Genomic DNA, 15,607 nt, shown 5'->3' with positions numbered 1-15,607 from the left:
AAAAACTGGCAAAGAGGAGGATGGGCAATGTCATTGGGAAGGCTAAGCAAAACCAGCAGGTTTTCAAGAAGCAGGATGTAGTTTGCCGACATGTATAGGAAAGATTTCCCCAGTGAAAACCAGTGTAAAAGCAAGTCACAGCTTGGAACTGGGGAGATCAGTGATAGGCCAGAGTGAACATACCTTATAGCTCAGTTTACTTGTCAGATCAAAGGCCCTGCCACTATTTCTAAATGTATCAAATCGTATCATTGCAGGAAGAGAAGCAACAATTAGAAGAAGCTTTGAAACATGCTGAAAAGGAGGCAAAAGAATTGGTAGTGTTAAAAAGGTCTTTGGAAAGCCAATTAGAAGATATGCAGGTAAGAACAACAGCAATTTGGAGTATTTAAAGTTTAAATTTCCTGTTTGTTTACCTGAGTCACCATTGCTTTCTGCAGAGTAACATCTCATTCTTTTTGAAGTACACTTTGTTTTAAAATCCAGACCTCACTGCAATTGTTCAAATGTTTCCTGAAATCACAGCATTGTCTAACTAAAATTGTTTTCTAGCTAAAGCCTTCCTTTTTTTTTACTTCCATGGATCTAGCAAAATTTCAGGCAGATGAATCGCAAAATAAACTGCCTAAATTTTATAAATCTATTTTATTATTTTGATCATTCATCTCTTGTTGTGTGTAGGTATTTACATGTAAAAGAATAAAAAGCTGTACTTGGATATAAATAAAAATATTGGTAGTAGACAAATATCAGGAAATTGGCGTCTTTTTTATTTTTTAGGAACCTGTCTTACTTGCAAATGTTGCATGGAACTGGTATATTTCATCACAAAACCAGAGAAATGTAACACATCACTAGGACTTGCAGCCTCTTAAACTCTGTGTGAAGTCCTCTTTCCACCTTGCTCCTTACTCTACTCAGTATCCAGGAAAGGATATGCTTTGTCCCAGATTAGCCCAGAAATTAACGATGTGGAGAATGCATCTGCTTCAGAGCAGTGGAGAGGAATGTTGGAAGTATTGTGTGTGAGTAAAGACAGAATGATTCAGATAAAATGAAAATTCATATCTGTTTAGTAAGGAGATGAATGTGTATAAATCTTAAAGCTCTTCTTATTGACATTACATTCTGTATCTGAAAAAGTTGCAAACCTAATCTTTCCTCTTTGTAATTCACCTTTTACATGTACTGAAGAAGCATCTATTTCTACAGTATCAGATAGTTTAGAATTCTCTTAGTTTTGCTTCCAGAAGCAAAGTTTTTAAGTGATTCCTTCAAACAAGTCAGACTCAAAAGTGAAGTACATGTATGTTGCTAGCAACCCTTTTTTAATTAAACAGATGTTTTCCCTTGTTGTCTTCAACAAAAATTTTACATTACTGTTCTGAACATCTGAAAATGAAACTTGTCTATAAATGGATTATGAACCAAGGGAAGATTGTATTAAGCAGCATGTTCTCATGGTTCAGTTAATTATGGTAAAAAGAAAACAACAAGAAAATACAACTGTGTCTTTAAAATGGAACATGCTTCAAGAATATAAAGTTTTAACAGTATGGGTAAGGAAGTCTTGTTTATACAAAATGATGTTTTTAAGCTGATGTTCCTTGTAACCATCAATAACTGTTTCATCTGAGGCTTTTAGTTGGTTGGTTCTTTTTTCTTTTTTAATCTGTTTATCTCTTCTACCTCACTGATTCTCCAAATTTGCTTCTATGTATTGCTGATAGCCTGCACAGTCACAATAGATGGCCCATTGCTCATCATTGGCTTGCATTTAGCACTGTTCTCTAAGAACTCCCTCCTATCACAGTCTGGCTTGACCTTCCTGCACAACATGAATCAATGCACCATATGCATCTCCTCCATCTTGATTAGGTTTGGGTCAAGATGCTTGAAAAGTGTGTTCTTTCTTTTCTGTTTACACATCCTTCAGGGCATCATGCCAAGTAATGCTGCCTCCAGGCTGGGTCTCCAAATTAATCTAGGAAAGCTGACAGATAGAAGAGTCTGTCTTGTCGTTTTATTCACAACTTATGTCTTATTTCTGGCACACCAAGTTTAAACCTCTTTCTGATTCTACGCTTCTTGCCCACCAGATACGAGCACTAACGGACTTCAGGATGTAATCAGCAGTCCCTTCAGTTTAGAACAATTCAACCTTTCTGTCTTTAGATTTTTGCTTGTTTTAATGAACAATGTTGTGCAGTAGGCTGATTTGGCCTTGTATTACCTTTGACAATTTAGATGACAAACATTGGCACAGTAATAATACTTATCATAGTGGAAACTTTAATTCCTGACTGAGCCCATCTTGCTTTTTACATAATACAGATGACTTTTAATGGTGGACTAGCAGAAGAAAGACAATGACAATATGAATAGAATTGCAGCAGTTACTGTAAACATAGCCAAATCTATTCCTCCTTCATCCCAAATTTCTGTTCAGAAAAGTTAAAGCTGAAATACACTTAATTATTGTAGACAATTTGTTTTAATGCTTTTGTCTAAAATCAACTTCAGCATATATTGAAATTTTCTTTATGGATGGTCAGGCACGTAGTATTTTTTGCAGTGTCTCATGCTGTGTTATAACCTCTGGTTTAGGGTAGCTTTCTGTATGTAGTCTACTGTTTCAAAAAATGAAATACATCTTAACATTTTTGCAACATTGAGAAGACTTTTGGAAGTTTCTTGAGAACTCTCTTGGGAAAGGAAATAATTTAATATAATTATTATGCACCTTAATCATAGCATATATGATACTGCAGTATATTAAAAAGTATCAATTATACCAACATTATGAATGGCAGTGCCAAGTATTCTGTGCTTGTTAAATTAAACAGTCGGAATGCAGGATCCTTTCCATGGGTGGAAGAATACGAAACTTATCTTTTCATTGTGGTAAATAATGGTAGGCACATAAATTAGTGTTGCAGAGCACTGTAAGTTGAAATATGTTCTTAATTTTCAGTTATCAGTTGAAAGAAATTATTAATTTTGTAAAGAGATGGTTCAGCTAATATTGTTTGGAAAAATAAGTATTGCAATAATCTTATAGGTTACTATGAAAACAAATTGCTATGTTCATTTTCCCCCATTTTCTTTTTTTTCCTTCTCTAGATATGTGGAAATGTGATTGTGTTCTGTTGTTATTTTATGGCTCCCTGTCTTCTGGACCACTGTCTGTCCACCAACCTGAAATTGAGAAATACTGCTGTAGAGTTAGCCTCGCTTGCGCGGAAGTAACACTTAAGCTTCTTCACAAAGTAATTAATTGCCACTACAGATTAGCTTTAAATTGGCAACTGATAAACTGTTTACTTGACTTGTGGTTACACTGTAACTGACAGGCCAGCCAATTCCAGTGAAAACTACTCAAGGATTTTTGTATGTGAAGGGGACTCACATTAGTGGTTATATTTGAGTTGACTGTTGAAGCTGTCCTATAGGACATTCCAAATTTCAAATACTGAAATTCAGTATAAAGTATTGAAAGGCTAGACGCTGAGGAAACTGCAGCATTTGGATAGTCAGTAGCAACGTTTCCATTGCATCATGTTTTTTAATACTTAAGCAAAATTATATAAATGGAAGTTCAGTTGTTTCTAGCATGGCATATTAGTCTATCTCAAATATTAATGTTAAACTAGGCATGCTAATTTTTATCAGTATTTTTCTCTTTTATCAGCTAGTCTAGAAAAGGGAAATGCCATATCCTCATTTGTGTTGCCCAAGGAAAATGATCATTGATGGGAAACTACACGACATGCTATTTCCCCTGAATAATATTACAAGAATGAAGTAGTATCTGTTGTAATGCAGGGTTTTTAGTAAAACAAAGATAATTTCTGTTGCAATGCTCAGTTTTCATGAGGAATATTTTTACCCTATACCTATATTATCAAGTTTTCTGCTGGCTACCTTTTAGCAAAACAACAAGGAACATATTATGCTTTAGTGGTAATTTCACTTTTTGAAGAATATATTATTCTGTGGCATAGTTACTAGCTAAATAATACAGGTCGTAGTATGGACACCTATTAAATAGATTTTGAGAAGAAAATTATGCAGAATGGTGCGGTAAGAAAACTACCGTTTCCAGCCAGTTAGAATTCATCAAGCCCAGAGAACAATCAGCTATTACACACTTTTCCAGAGAGAATGGTTGTGCATGTGAACCATTTGATCGTGCATTAAAAACTTGTTGATTCGGTAAGAAACGACACTGGTGTAATTTTTTTTTTCAGTCTTGTACTTTATAAGTACCCAGAGAAGCCTTTGCTTTCTCCTGTCACTAATAAATGGTGATCTACCAGAAGGGGAGGCTGGAAAGTGATAGGATCTTTACTGGGTCCAGGAAATGCTTAGTCCTGTGATTCTTATGGCATATCAGATGGCTGAACAGATACTGATACGTCACAAGAGGGACATGGGCATGAGAGATTTTAATAGATGTGGGGGAATGAGAGCATGAAGCACCTGAACTTCAGTTCCCATGATACTCTGAAGCAGCATTGCCCCTGTCAGTTTATTATTGAACTAACTAAAACCAGACTGAGCAAAACTGAAATTTCTCCTTGGAACAGGTCAGTTATCTAGGAATTGCATTTTCTATTAAAATAATTGTGATTACAACTTCACAACACTTTCTAATTTTTAGTAATGTACTTAGTATTTGTTTTATCATCCTTCTTAGTAACAAACAGTGAAAATATGTTGATGAAAATGGGGAGATGCTATACATGAAAAGTACAGATTTTTCTTTTCAGGATGCCAGAATATAACTCAAAGGAGAAAAAAGCTAAATTTCAATCTTGGGCATCTCAGTCTGCTGCATATCTGAAAATCAGGCAAAAGTTAGCATGACCTGATGAAAATTGAGGTGATCCACTGCTTGTATCAAGCCCCCTATTTATTATTTTCTTTAAATATTTTAATTGTTTATACCTATTATTACTTTGGCAATTGCTCTAGTTAGTGGACAAAATTTCTTCTCATATTAATGATTGATTTTTTGTTTGGTTGGTTGTTTTTTGGTTTTGTTGTTGTTGATAACTGAAGTAAATAGAGTGACAGGATTTGCTCTCATGTTTACTTCCCTTTTCAGCACACTGGAAATGCAGAACAGCATCCTGCTGGCATCATTATTCTGCCACAATGTATTTCACTGATCTGTGTCTGTGCGGTTTGTTTCTCAAGGATGTGTAAACAAACAGTAAAGTTAAATGATCTGTGAAAGACTGATGGATGAAGACATACATTAGGTTTTTATAACCTGTTCAAATATGGCACATCAGCAGGGTCCCAAGACTTCAGCAGCTTTTAGAAATGAAGTGCTAAAGTTGAACCTTTTCAAGGTTCTTAAAATCCTTTGGTGTCAGCTAAACCAATTCTGGTATAGAATTAGGCTTTACAAAACAACATCTATTAGCCCCCAGCATGTTTTAGGGTTATGTATACACTTTTTAGGCATCCACCATAACTCCTGTTTGTATCAGAAATGTCTTTTGTTGACAGGCTATACCAGAACATGAGAGACAATGAATCTAAAGAAATCTCTAACTTCTAACATTTGACGACGTTCTTTCATTTCTCTCAGAACAATTATTTTTTGAGATTCTGATCTATATTGCCTACAGAAATACTACTGTGTTTTCACATTTAAAGTTTTTCTAAGTGTAATAAAGTAAGCATCATAGGTATTAGATATTCAACAAAACTTTATATTTCCAATATTAAAATGTAAAACAATGTTTTGGAATGCTTTTTACAATTTATGGTGACTTTAATTATTTACATTTTTCTGTTGGAACAGAAAAACTGTCCATAATCTGGTTTTAATCAATTTAATGATGCCTCTCAGACTTCATAAAAACAAACCCTTTTTCTAGTCTTGTAGTGTCTATTTGGAGTAGGGCCATTAAGGTATTTTATTATGGAGAAAGAAGGAAGAGGTGAGAGTCCCAACATGCAGATGGAAAATAATCTGCTTTTCTTGTATTGGAATGAACTAGTGACACAGTCAGTTATTCTGCTGATGGACAGTATTTAGAAGTTGGAGGGTGGTAAGTTCTTAAATATTCTGAATGTAATAGCAGACACGTTTGGAGCTCCTGGTAGATGAGCATACAGCATAGTTCTGCAGTTGACTCAAAATTTAATCCATATAATGAAGGTCTGATTTGAACTTTAATGGCAAAAGCTCTTTCAGGAAGGAGATTTCTGTGCTAGGAGCTGCAAAGTTCTGTTTGCACAGCATCTGTCACAATGAGACATCATCTTGATTAGGGCTTCTGGGTGCTATAGAAGCACAGCAACAGGGAAAAAAAAATCACCACTAGTTATTTCTCACTCATCGTAGGAACAGATTTGTATTTTATTTTATTTTTTTTACCTAGGAAAAAAAGGCTGTTGTTGAGAAAACTTTTAAGGGAGCATTAAAGGGAGCATATAGGAAAATGTGAAACCTGAAATGGATATTGAACCTTGTGCAGGAGGTAGGATTTGCTGACGTGTGTGCAATTGCAGAGGAATGGACGCTTTGCATGTAACAGAATCATGAAAAGGGTCTGCCTTTGGTCCTACAAATGTTGCAACGGTGTTTTAGGAATTTATAGGAAGGATAAAGCACCGTATCACTAAAATGATGTTTGTCCTATACTGGCTAGCAAACTGTAACTCCATAAACTTTTTTTTATTTAAGTTTGTCTTAATGTTACAACAGCTGGTGGTATTACTGCTGCACAGAGAGTGTTATGTAACATTTCTTTAAGGCATTAGAAAAGAGGGTCTACATTTCATTATATATATTTTTTTAATCTACTGCAGGAGAGCATCCACTGTATTTCACAGGAACAGCAACAGTTAACCCAGCAGTTAAAGGATGAAACTCACCAGAAGGAACAGTTAAAGCAGATAAAGAATGAAATGGAGAATGAACGATGGCAACTGAACAAGACTGTTGAAAAGTTACAGGAGGAGGTATGAGTTCACTCCAAAGAGGCTGCAGGAATCTGAATATCTAACAGACAGAAGCAAATGAGCTGCCAAACTGTAAAGAATTATTTTTTTTTTTAATGTGTAAAAGAAAATGAAATGCAAACTTTACTATTAGTCTCTTTAACCTAGAGACTATCAATAAAAGCTTTCAGGGCTGGAGCAGTGGTTGGAACACCGCTATCTCAAAATACTGTTGTAAAACAGTTCTGTTTTGTTTAAACAAGATCCCAGATTTGAGTTCAGTTCTAATGTATGCTACAGCGATATTTCAGAGTTTTACAGCTGATCTTCAAAATGCTACTGCATTAGACTTATTTGCCATCTGTGTGTAAACCGTACAACTTAATATTGATACACTGAAGTGTGACGGTGCAGTTCATTACATCAGTCAGCTGGAAGAACTGCTGACAGACAAGAAGAGAATAGTCTTGCCACACATACTATTAGAAAATAACCTTACTGTTTTGTGTTTTCACACTTCTGCATAGAAATTCATTTGTTTGGGAACATGTTTGATAAATTTTCCTTTTGAAAATACGGAGCTGAATATCAAAACTGGAGGAAAAAAACCTTTTGGTGTATTAAGCATGATAGAACCTTTTGTAGCACTATTTTAGGAAAAAAATTATATGTGCTTTTTTCCCAGATGTCTGAAATGGTAGAGATCTCAAGAACATCAACTCTGGAGCTTCAGAACCAGCTTGATGAATACAAGGAGAAAAATCGCAGGGAACTTGCAGATGTGCAGAGACAATTAAAAGAGAAAAACCTTGAGGTAGAAAAATCACGCCTGACAGCCATGAGAATGCAAGATGAGGTAATGACTCATAAGTTCAGTGACAAATTCTAACCTTTGACCTAGAATTCAGCTCAGATAGTTTTCAAGACAATGAATGTTTGCTATCATGCTTTTGTGTACTTCATCATGAGAGACTGATCTCAATCAGCATGCTTTTGAAGTTCATTCTTCATGATGATGATCAGTGTGTTACTTCTGCCAGGGAAATGGGGTTTCCTGCTTATGACAGATAAATGCAGTGTTTGACAAATGAATGTATCTTAAATGATATGACAGGGATTCCATTGATGATCTGCTGCTCTTTTAATGCCTGCTACTGAAGGAATTGGGAATGTGGAAATAGTCTTGAATTAGGAAAAAAAACCCCAGCAGTTATTTAGAAAAAAGGAAAAAAAAAAAAACAAACCCCAAATTCTGGCTCTAAAGGAGTTGACATACATTCTCCTCTTCCTTTGTATAAGCCAAGTTGCAGATTTAAATGACAAAGGTGTCTGTGCAACCAAGAATCAACCACAGTCTTGAAGTCTCTGCCTCTTAGCATGTAAATTTTGCCATAAGGGCAATCCAGTCTTTTAAAGATCTGCATATACTTGTTCTGCAATTGGAAAAGCTATGAGAATACACTGGTCACAGATGTTTTCTGTACGTAGAATATTCTAATAGTTTGATTTTTTTCCAGTTCAGAACTTCTCTTATGTTGCCCTCTCCCCTTAACAAACTTGTTTTAATTCAATTTAAAAGAACAGCAATAGAAGAAAGTATAGTTCTTATATATTATTCTGTCTTCCTTCTATATTTATTCCATTCAGGGATGGAGAGCCTTTGTAAAGGGATGAAGACTCATAATGAAATGTGAAAGATAAAACTGGGATATTGAGAACATGGCTCTTAAGTTGAATAAACGAGAATAGACAGCTTAAATAAAAGATGTGTGTGTGTAAATATGTATACATACTGTGTTTACAGTTATGAAAAATACTTCTAGTGTTATCTATTACAACTACAAAACATACAAAGAAAAAATTTCAGAACAAACGAAACCTTCCTTATTTGACAAAAAGACAATCCAAATACTATAAATACCTATAAAGGACAAAATATTACTGGTTGTGGAATTCTACATCTCCATGAGGCAATATTTAAAATCCTAGGGCTTTAAAAATGTAGTATGGCAACTAGCTGCAAAAGAGGAAACAAAATCTGAAAATATAGGATAAGCAGGTTAAACAGCAGACTTTCTAGAGAGACTAAGCATTCAGGACAATTGAAAGTCTTTATTATCCCTTCCTCTTTTGTGTTTAACAAGAAGTACAAATATATAGTCCTTCCATTCAACGTGAAAGTGTCTGTTGTCTGTGAAAATCCTCTTGGGTAGGTGTCATAGTGCACAAAACATTCTTTTTGAGAGTCTCATCAAAAGCCAAGGATTGTAATGATCATGGCAACACGAGTATCATCTTCTTGTTCTAGCAGAAAAATTATGAAGGTCATGCAAGGCAGTATGGGAGTTCTTCATTGCTGCATCTCTTGTAAGTTCTCTGTGGATAAATAAAAGATACCAGTCTTGAAAGTTGTCAATCCAATGTCATTCTGAAAGGTTAAATGCATATGAAATGCTATTGATATACAGATCTCTGCACTTAACTAGCTGTTCACAAAGTCATGCAAATGTCCAATGTTTTTTTGTCAGGACTTAGCAATAGGTAGCAAACTCTGTAAACAGTCACTAATACATTATTTTAGCTTCATCACTAAAATATAAGCACTTGACTGAACAGAGGAAGAATATGGAAGACTGTATGCTGAAGAAAAAAAAACCCTCATCATATATTATATACACTTCACAAGTTAAGTTGCAAGTATAAGGACTGATCACAGTCTCACTTAAAACCCCTCTGACTACTTTTTAAGTGCTGTGAAGGTTTTAGATAATTTTAGAGTACACGCTATTGTTAGAATAGGAAACTTTTGTCCTCAGCAGATAGCCCTACTGCATCTAAAAGTTACACTAATACATATATATATGTTAGCAATTATGTCATTGGTAAAATGCTGTCATCGAAGTGCCTCAGACATATAAACTACATGATTATTTAAAAGCTAAGGTATTGGTAGTCTGAAAAGGAAAGGAATAATATTGCAAAAGTTCCAAAGATATAACCATTTAGAAAACTGTAAAAATTTTGGCTTGCTGTAGCTGGATAAAAAGAAAGAAATTTTAAAAAAACAACTATGTATAATTGTCACTGTAAAACCTGTAGTGTGAAGCATCTCTTTAGATCTGGTATTTAATCCAAGTTTATTTTCTTGGTGCCATCTTGTGGATAAAACAAAAATTACTGTGAAAAGCATATAACTCAATGAAATTCTTGTCACGCTTCCGGATCTGTCATGTTTGTAGTCAGTCCCCTTCACTGACATCACTTATTTATAGAAAGTACAGTGTAAAGCGTATTACCATAATCTTATTGTTTCAGATGCGTTTCATGGAAGAAAACTTGAGGGACCACCAAAGAGCTCAGGATGAGGCAATAACAAAAACTCAGCTGCTAGAACAGACTGTGAAAGGCTTGGAGTATGAACTGGAAGCCAAAAATCACTTAAAAGACGATCGGGCAAGACAAATCAAACTAATGGAGGTAAAAGATATTTTTAAGAGTTGGTATCTTATTAGAACTAATTAAAATAATTTTGGTATTTCACATGGATTCTGCCTGGGAAGAAACAAAATAACTTGATGTTGTTGAAAATCCATGTAGTACTACTGCAGGAATTATTCTGGTATATTCTAAAGGTGATCTGTTAGCATATCTATTGTAGCATGATGTGTTCTAAAATGCAATTGTTATTTCATCATTTTAATTAACTTTTAAATTAATTTTCTCTAGAGTTTATCAGGCAAAATTGTATTATTTTCATTCGTAGGCCCATCACTCAGAAATTCAAAAGTATTTAGAAGTGTAAGTTCTATTTAGCATCTAGTATCAGTTCATTTCAGTAGCCTAAATAACATCATTATTCTAACTATGTTGTTACAGGCTTAGCTTCATAATTGTTCAGTTCAACTAAGCTGTCATTTGACTTTCATAAACACTTTCATACCATTGTACTCATATGAAAAGAAATTTCTCTTCCAAGTGTATAATGTAACTTAGACATTCTAAAAACAATGTCTAGAAACATTACAGAATTTCTCTTATTTTCTTGAAATTGGTGGGAGTGATTAAAAAAGGAAATTAAACTTCTATTTTACTTCTGTCAGGCAAACAAATTCACTGTAAAGGCTTATCTACCTGCCATCTCTTTTTCTAGATTCTGTATGTGTTTTCAGAGGCATTTCACTTTTCAAGCCTAGTCTTTCAGACAGTTTGAGTCCTTGAAGCTTAAGGAAGAATGCCCTGGTAGCAATCTGAAGAGGATGGGAAAGTAGTATGTTGAAATTACTTTTCTTTGTTCCACTTAGGACAAGTTATCTCACCTGGAACTTGAGCTTGATGAAGAAAAGACTAATTCGGATTTGTTGTCTGAGAGGATCAGTAGATGCAGAGAACAGGTACTTGAACAAGTTTTCCAACTGTTGTATAATGATGAGGAAAAAGTGTTATTAGGCTTGCAAACAATATTGATTAACTGAATAATGATTAGCGATAGCGTTTATATACTGTACTTAAGCAGAGTATGTAAATGCAAAAAACCAAGGTTCACAAACATGATTAAATATGCTCCTCCACGTCATCACAGACCAATTTTTTCCCGTTTTCCTAACTGGAAAATTGACATAGATTGCATATAAAGACTGAAGACCAGTGTCATCCTCTGATATTCTTGATGCAGTGAGCTTCATCATTGATGCGTGCAGAGATGATGCTATCTTAGGCTTAGTTTTAGATAGGATGCGGTCTTAGGCTTTAGTTTTAGTTTCTGGTTGTAGAAAGTATCTTAGACTGAAAGATCACAATTTTTTAACTTTTCAGTAAAGTAGGCCAGCATAATAGAGTCTTGATTTCAAAGAAGGAGGAGCTTAGGAAATTGTGAAATTAATTAGTGAAGTCAACTGAAGATGCTAGCCAGTTTCAACAGAGAGGAAGCTTTATTTTCATTACAAGCGTAAAAACTGATTAAGGTATATCAAATATAAGACAGTTGGAAAGCGTTTTCCACATAAAAATATCAGTCATTAGTTCCAGAATTGTTATATGAGTAGGCAGCCCGGAAAGAGGGGAAGAAGGATTTATTAACAAGGTTGTGTCTCATGGGGCAGAAAATGTAAAGATAAAGCAAGATTTGCCAAGCTAAGTGAGACCTATCATAATAATTCAAACAAGTAACAGAAAAGTTCTTGACTGTGTAAGTAGAAAAAAGAAGTTGTGGAAACTGTATGATGAGGTATCAATCAAGATAAAAAGTAATTCAGGTATGCCTCCTCAAATAAATGAATATTTTTGCCTCTGTCTTCAGTAAGGCCAGTGGATGTGCAGGTGGGGGGAAGTGGAGTGGGCTAGTGGAAATGAGACCATTGAGCTGGAAATCACCAAGTCTAACAGAATTAGGAGTTCATTGTTCTGAAGAAAGAGGCCTTAATAATATTATTCAAGGTTTCTGAAAGAAATATGAAATCAAAGGCCCTGTAACAAATATTTATAATAAACCAGAAAAGTAGAGAATAGGGCCTGACGACTGAAAAAGTAACCAGAGCATCCATGGTCGAGTAGTCAGTATTATGCAAGTTTTTGATTAGTCTACAGAAAGGAATATGGTGATGTGGCTGTCTTGGAATATCACGGCCTAGACAATGTTCTTTGCCTTAGTTTTACATTCTGAGAGATGTGAAACTGATGCATAACTCATTACAGCATGTCTCCTACATTAGCTACTACTGTAGCTTTACATTAAGTACAATACCTCATTAGTAATTTCCTAGAAGTCCAGGAGACAATTTGCATTGAGGTAAAACCCACGATAGTCTGTTCTGTTTTCATTTCTCTTTCTCCAGGAAAAAAGAATTGCTGACATTCTTTTGAATAGCTTTAATTTCAAAGGGAGAACAGAAAGTAAAATCTTAGTTTCTCTGTCTTTTCAATGAAATTGTGTATTCCACTGAGACAGCTGGAGTTTTAAAGTGAGTTAGAACTCAGCTTGCTTTCATGCATCCTTGAAACACCAAGGCACCGTTACTACTTTGTTGGGACTCAGGTTACTGAGATTCTGTTTGATTGCAATATAGTCTTTTTGCTATTATTCCATTGATATTGTACAGACTCTGAGTCAGCGGGCGAAATAGAATGTAAAGAACCCATAATAATGTGAGGTCATGCTATTGTTAAATTAGGAAGCCTTTAATACTAGAGTTTATGCCTGTGTCGTAAGCCTGGGATGAAAGAACCTTAGTCATAGCTGCACTAGTGGGTACTATTGTAAGTTAATTTGCTAACTGAATGGCAACCTAAAATACAGATGGGTGACCAAAATGTTACATAATGGGTAAAAGACATGTTTGTTTTGAGGTCTGGAGTTTCTCATTTCACACATGAGTTACAAAGGTTGCTTTGTTTTGATTTTATGCCAGAATGACTAAGTAGTCAAATTACTAAAGAGTATTTCAGGGTCTGCTAAGCATTTATAATGACATGGAAGATTATAATGGATTTGTTTCAGTAATATCTGTATTTCTGTAATTTTTTTTTATTATTATAAATGTGTTATTTTAATATACTGATAATGAGCTATAATACTCAAATTTCTAGTAAAAACAAATTGACACAAGTGGTTCTATCTTACATAAAGCTAAACATTTGAATAAACATTGGCAAGACTGATAGTTCACATTTCACTTACTATGAAATGTTATCCTTTTTTAGTTAGATAGTTCACATTTCATTTACTATGAAATGTTATCCTTTTTTAATTTAAACACCCTTTTGAATCTGGGAGTGGCTGCATGAGACACTGTTCTCATCTTCCCTACCTCGTTCTCGAGAAGTACCACAACAAAGTGGAAACAGTAAAAAAATTTGGAGGAAAGGTGGATCATATCCTATTAGTTTTTAAATGATAAGATATTAGCAACTCTGGAAAGAGCAAAATGGTAAACAAACACACACACACATAGAAAGCTGGAGCACTCAGCTGCCCTTTGAGTCTAAAGCGAGCAGGGACAGGGCACATTTTAGTACATGATATTTTTTTTCCTACAAACAAGTGAAATGAAGTACCTCTTGCCATTTTGTTTTTGCAAACATAATTGAAAAATATTTAAGATACCCTCATCAATTCTTGTATTCTGTGAAAATGCGAACATGAGTCTATTGACTTCAGAATTGTTTCCACTAAGTGTGAAAAATGGACTAGTCAGTTTCCATGATAATTTTAGAATAAATACAGAAGGATAAAATTGCATTGACTGCATCGTTCATTTCCTTTTGGTAAAGCATTCCCAATGGATAGCTGTATACCTGCTCTTTAGCTGGCCCAGGTGTGGGAAGCAAACAAATGGAAATGTGGAGGTGAAGGTTGCTTTTCAATTACGAAGGATCAAAGGGGTTTGTTTGGCTTTTGCTTGTTTGTTTGTTAAACATAGGTTTTTTTGGTCACATACTTGAGAATTGTATATGTAGGTCTATATATAGGCACACATATATATATTTTACTTTTCCCTACTTAGGTACTAACAAGAAACCTAGGCTGTGAACCTAAATGAGATGGTAAACAATGGTGATAGCATCTAAAATATTATTGGAAATCAAATTGCTTTCACTTATAACTCAACAGCTGCTTCTAATCCTAAAGCTGGCACAAAACACTGTTATGTCTAATACAGCTTTGTAAAATCTGATACTATTGCTTTTCTCATTTCTTTCTTGTTAGCATTCTTCAAATCCAGCTGTGATAACTGTTGCCTTAAGCTGCAGAAATAGTTTATTCTTTTAATATGATTAGAATATGTTCGATATAGGAAAGGTAGAATGTGAAGCACAAAGCTTTGTATGGTACATAGCTACAGCCTATCTTAACTGCTGTGAAATAAGTGAAAAGTTTGAGCACATTTTGGCAGACAACTGCTTTTTTTCCTTTGTGCATGTTAATTATGCATTTACTATGAGAAGTGCAAGGAGATAAGTAAAAACAATTTCACCTCCCCCAGCAAGAATTGTGTCCTGCTGCCCTTCTCTTTCTACAAGCTCTTGTACATATTTGCACGTAGCTTTCTGATCCTAATCAGATATAGTACTTTTTCTCTCTCCCACTGTTTTCTGTGAGGTTGCTTTTACATGAGGTGTCCAACAACAGTAGCAGTCATCTTGGAAATATAATAATTGTCTGGTAAATAATTTCTTAATTTGAGATCTTGGGAAGGTTGCACAAATTTGTCACAGCCTTTGAGCACAGTAAGAGCACAGTAGAACTTTCAAGTGGTCCATTAAGCAAGTTCCTACATAAAACAAAACCCCTTTTTTCAGTTAACATTTGCATTTTTAATTAGTCATTCATTTTACTACAAATTTTGCTTTATTTTTTCTGTGTCTGTCTTCATGGCTAAAGCAATTACAGCAGAATAAATCCTATGTCATCCCTCACATTATAACTTTTTTCCGTATATTTAATGAATAAATGCAGCTATTGTATACATGAGTGATTCTAATTTTTGCATATAAAACAGTATTTTAATATCTAAAAATAATATTTTATATCATATATAAATTTATTATTATTATGCTTCTATGCAACAATGAGAGCTTTTAGGAAATTACCCAACTGTTGAGAACACAGCCACATGCTAACATTTGTAGTCCAGTAACTGTTATGACC

General features: G+C 34.7%; 1 protein-coding gene across 2 annotated transcripts in view; it reads left to right on the top strand.

Moving 5' to 3' along the window:
- The window catches only part of CGNL1 (cingulin-like 1), a 46,549-nt gene that overhangs the window by 22,960 nt on the left and 7,982 nt on the right, over positions 1 to 15,607 (top strand). For both annotated transcript variants that reach the window (XM_009321585.1, XM_009321586.1), the window contains exons 9-13: positions 258 to 362; positions 6,832 to 6,984; positions 7,649 to 7,819; positions 10,279 to 10,440; positions 11,265 to 11,354. In XM_009321585.1, coding sequence (XP_009319860.1) covers positions 258 to 362; positions 6,832 to 6,984; positions 7,649 to 7,819; positions 10,279 to 10,440; positions 11,265 to 11,354 — 681 coding nt within the window. The remainder of the gene's footprint in view (positions 1 to 257; positions 363 to 6,831; positions 6,985 to 7,648; positions 7,820 to 10,278; positions 10,441 to 11,264; positions 11,355 to 15,607) is intronic.

The sequence above is a fragment of the Pygoscelis adeliae genome, unplaced genomic scaffold (assembly GCF_000699105.1).
Source record: "Pygoscelis adeliae isolate BGI_AS28 unplaced genomic scaffold, ASM69910v1 Scaffold183, whole genome shotgun sequence".
Lineage (NCBI taxonomy): Eukaryota > Metazoa > Chordata > Aves > Sphenisciformes > Spheniscidae > Pygoscelis > Pygoscelis adeliae.
This window is presented reverse-complemented; position numbering and strand designations above follow the sequence as displayed.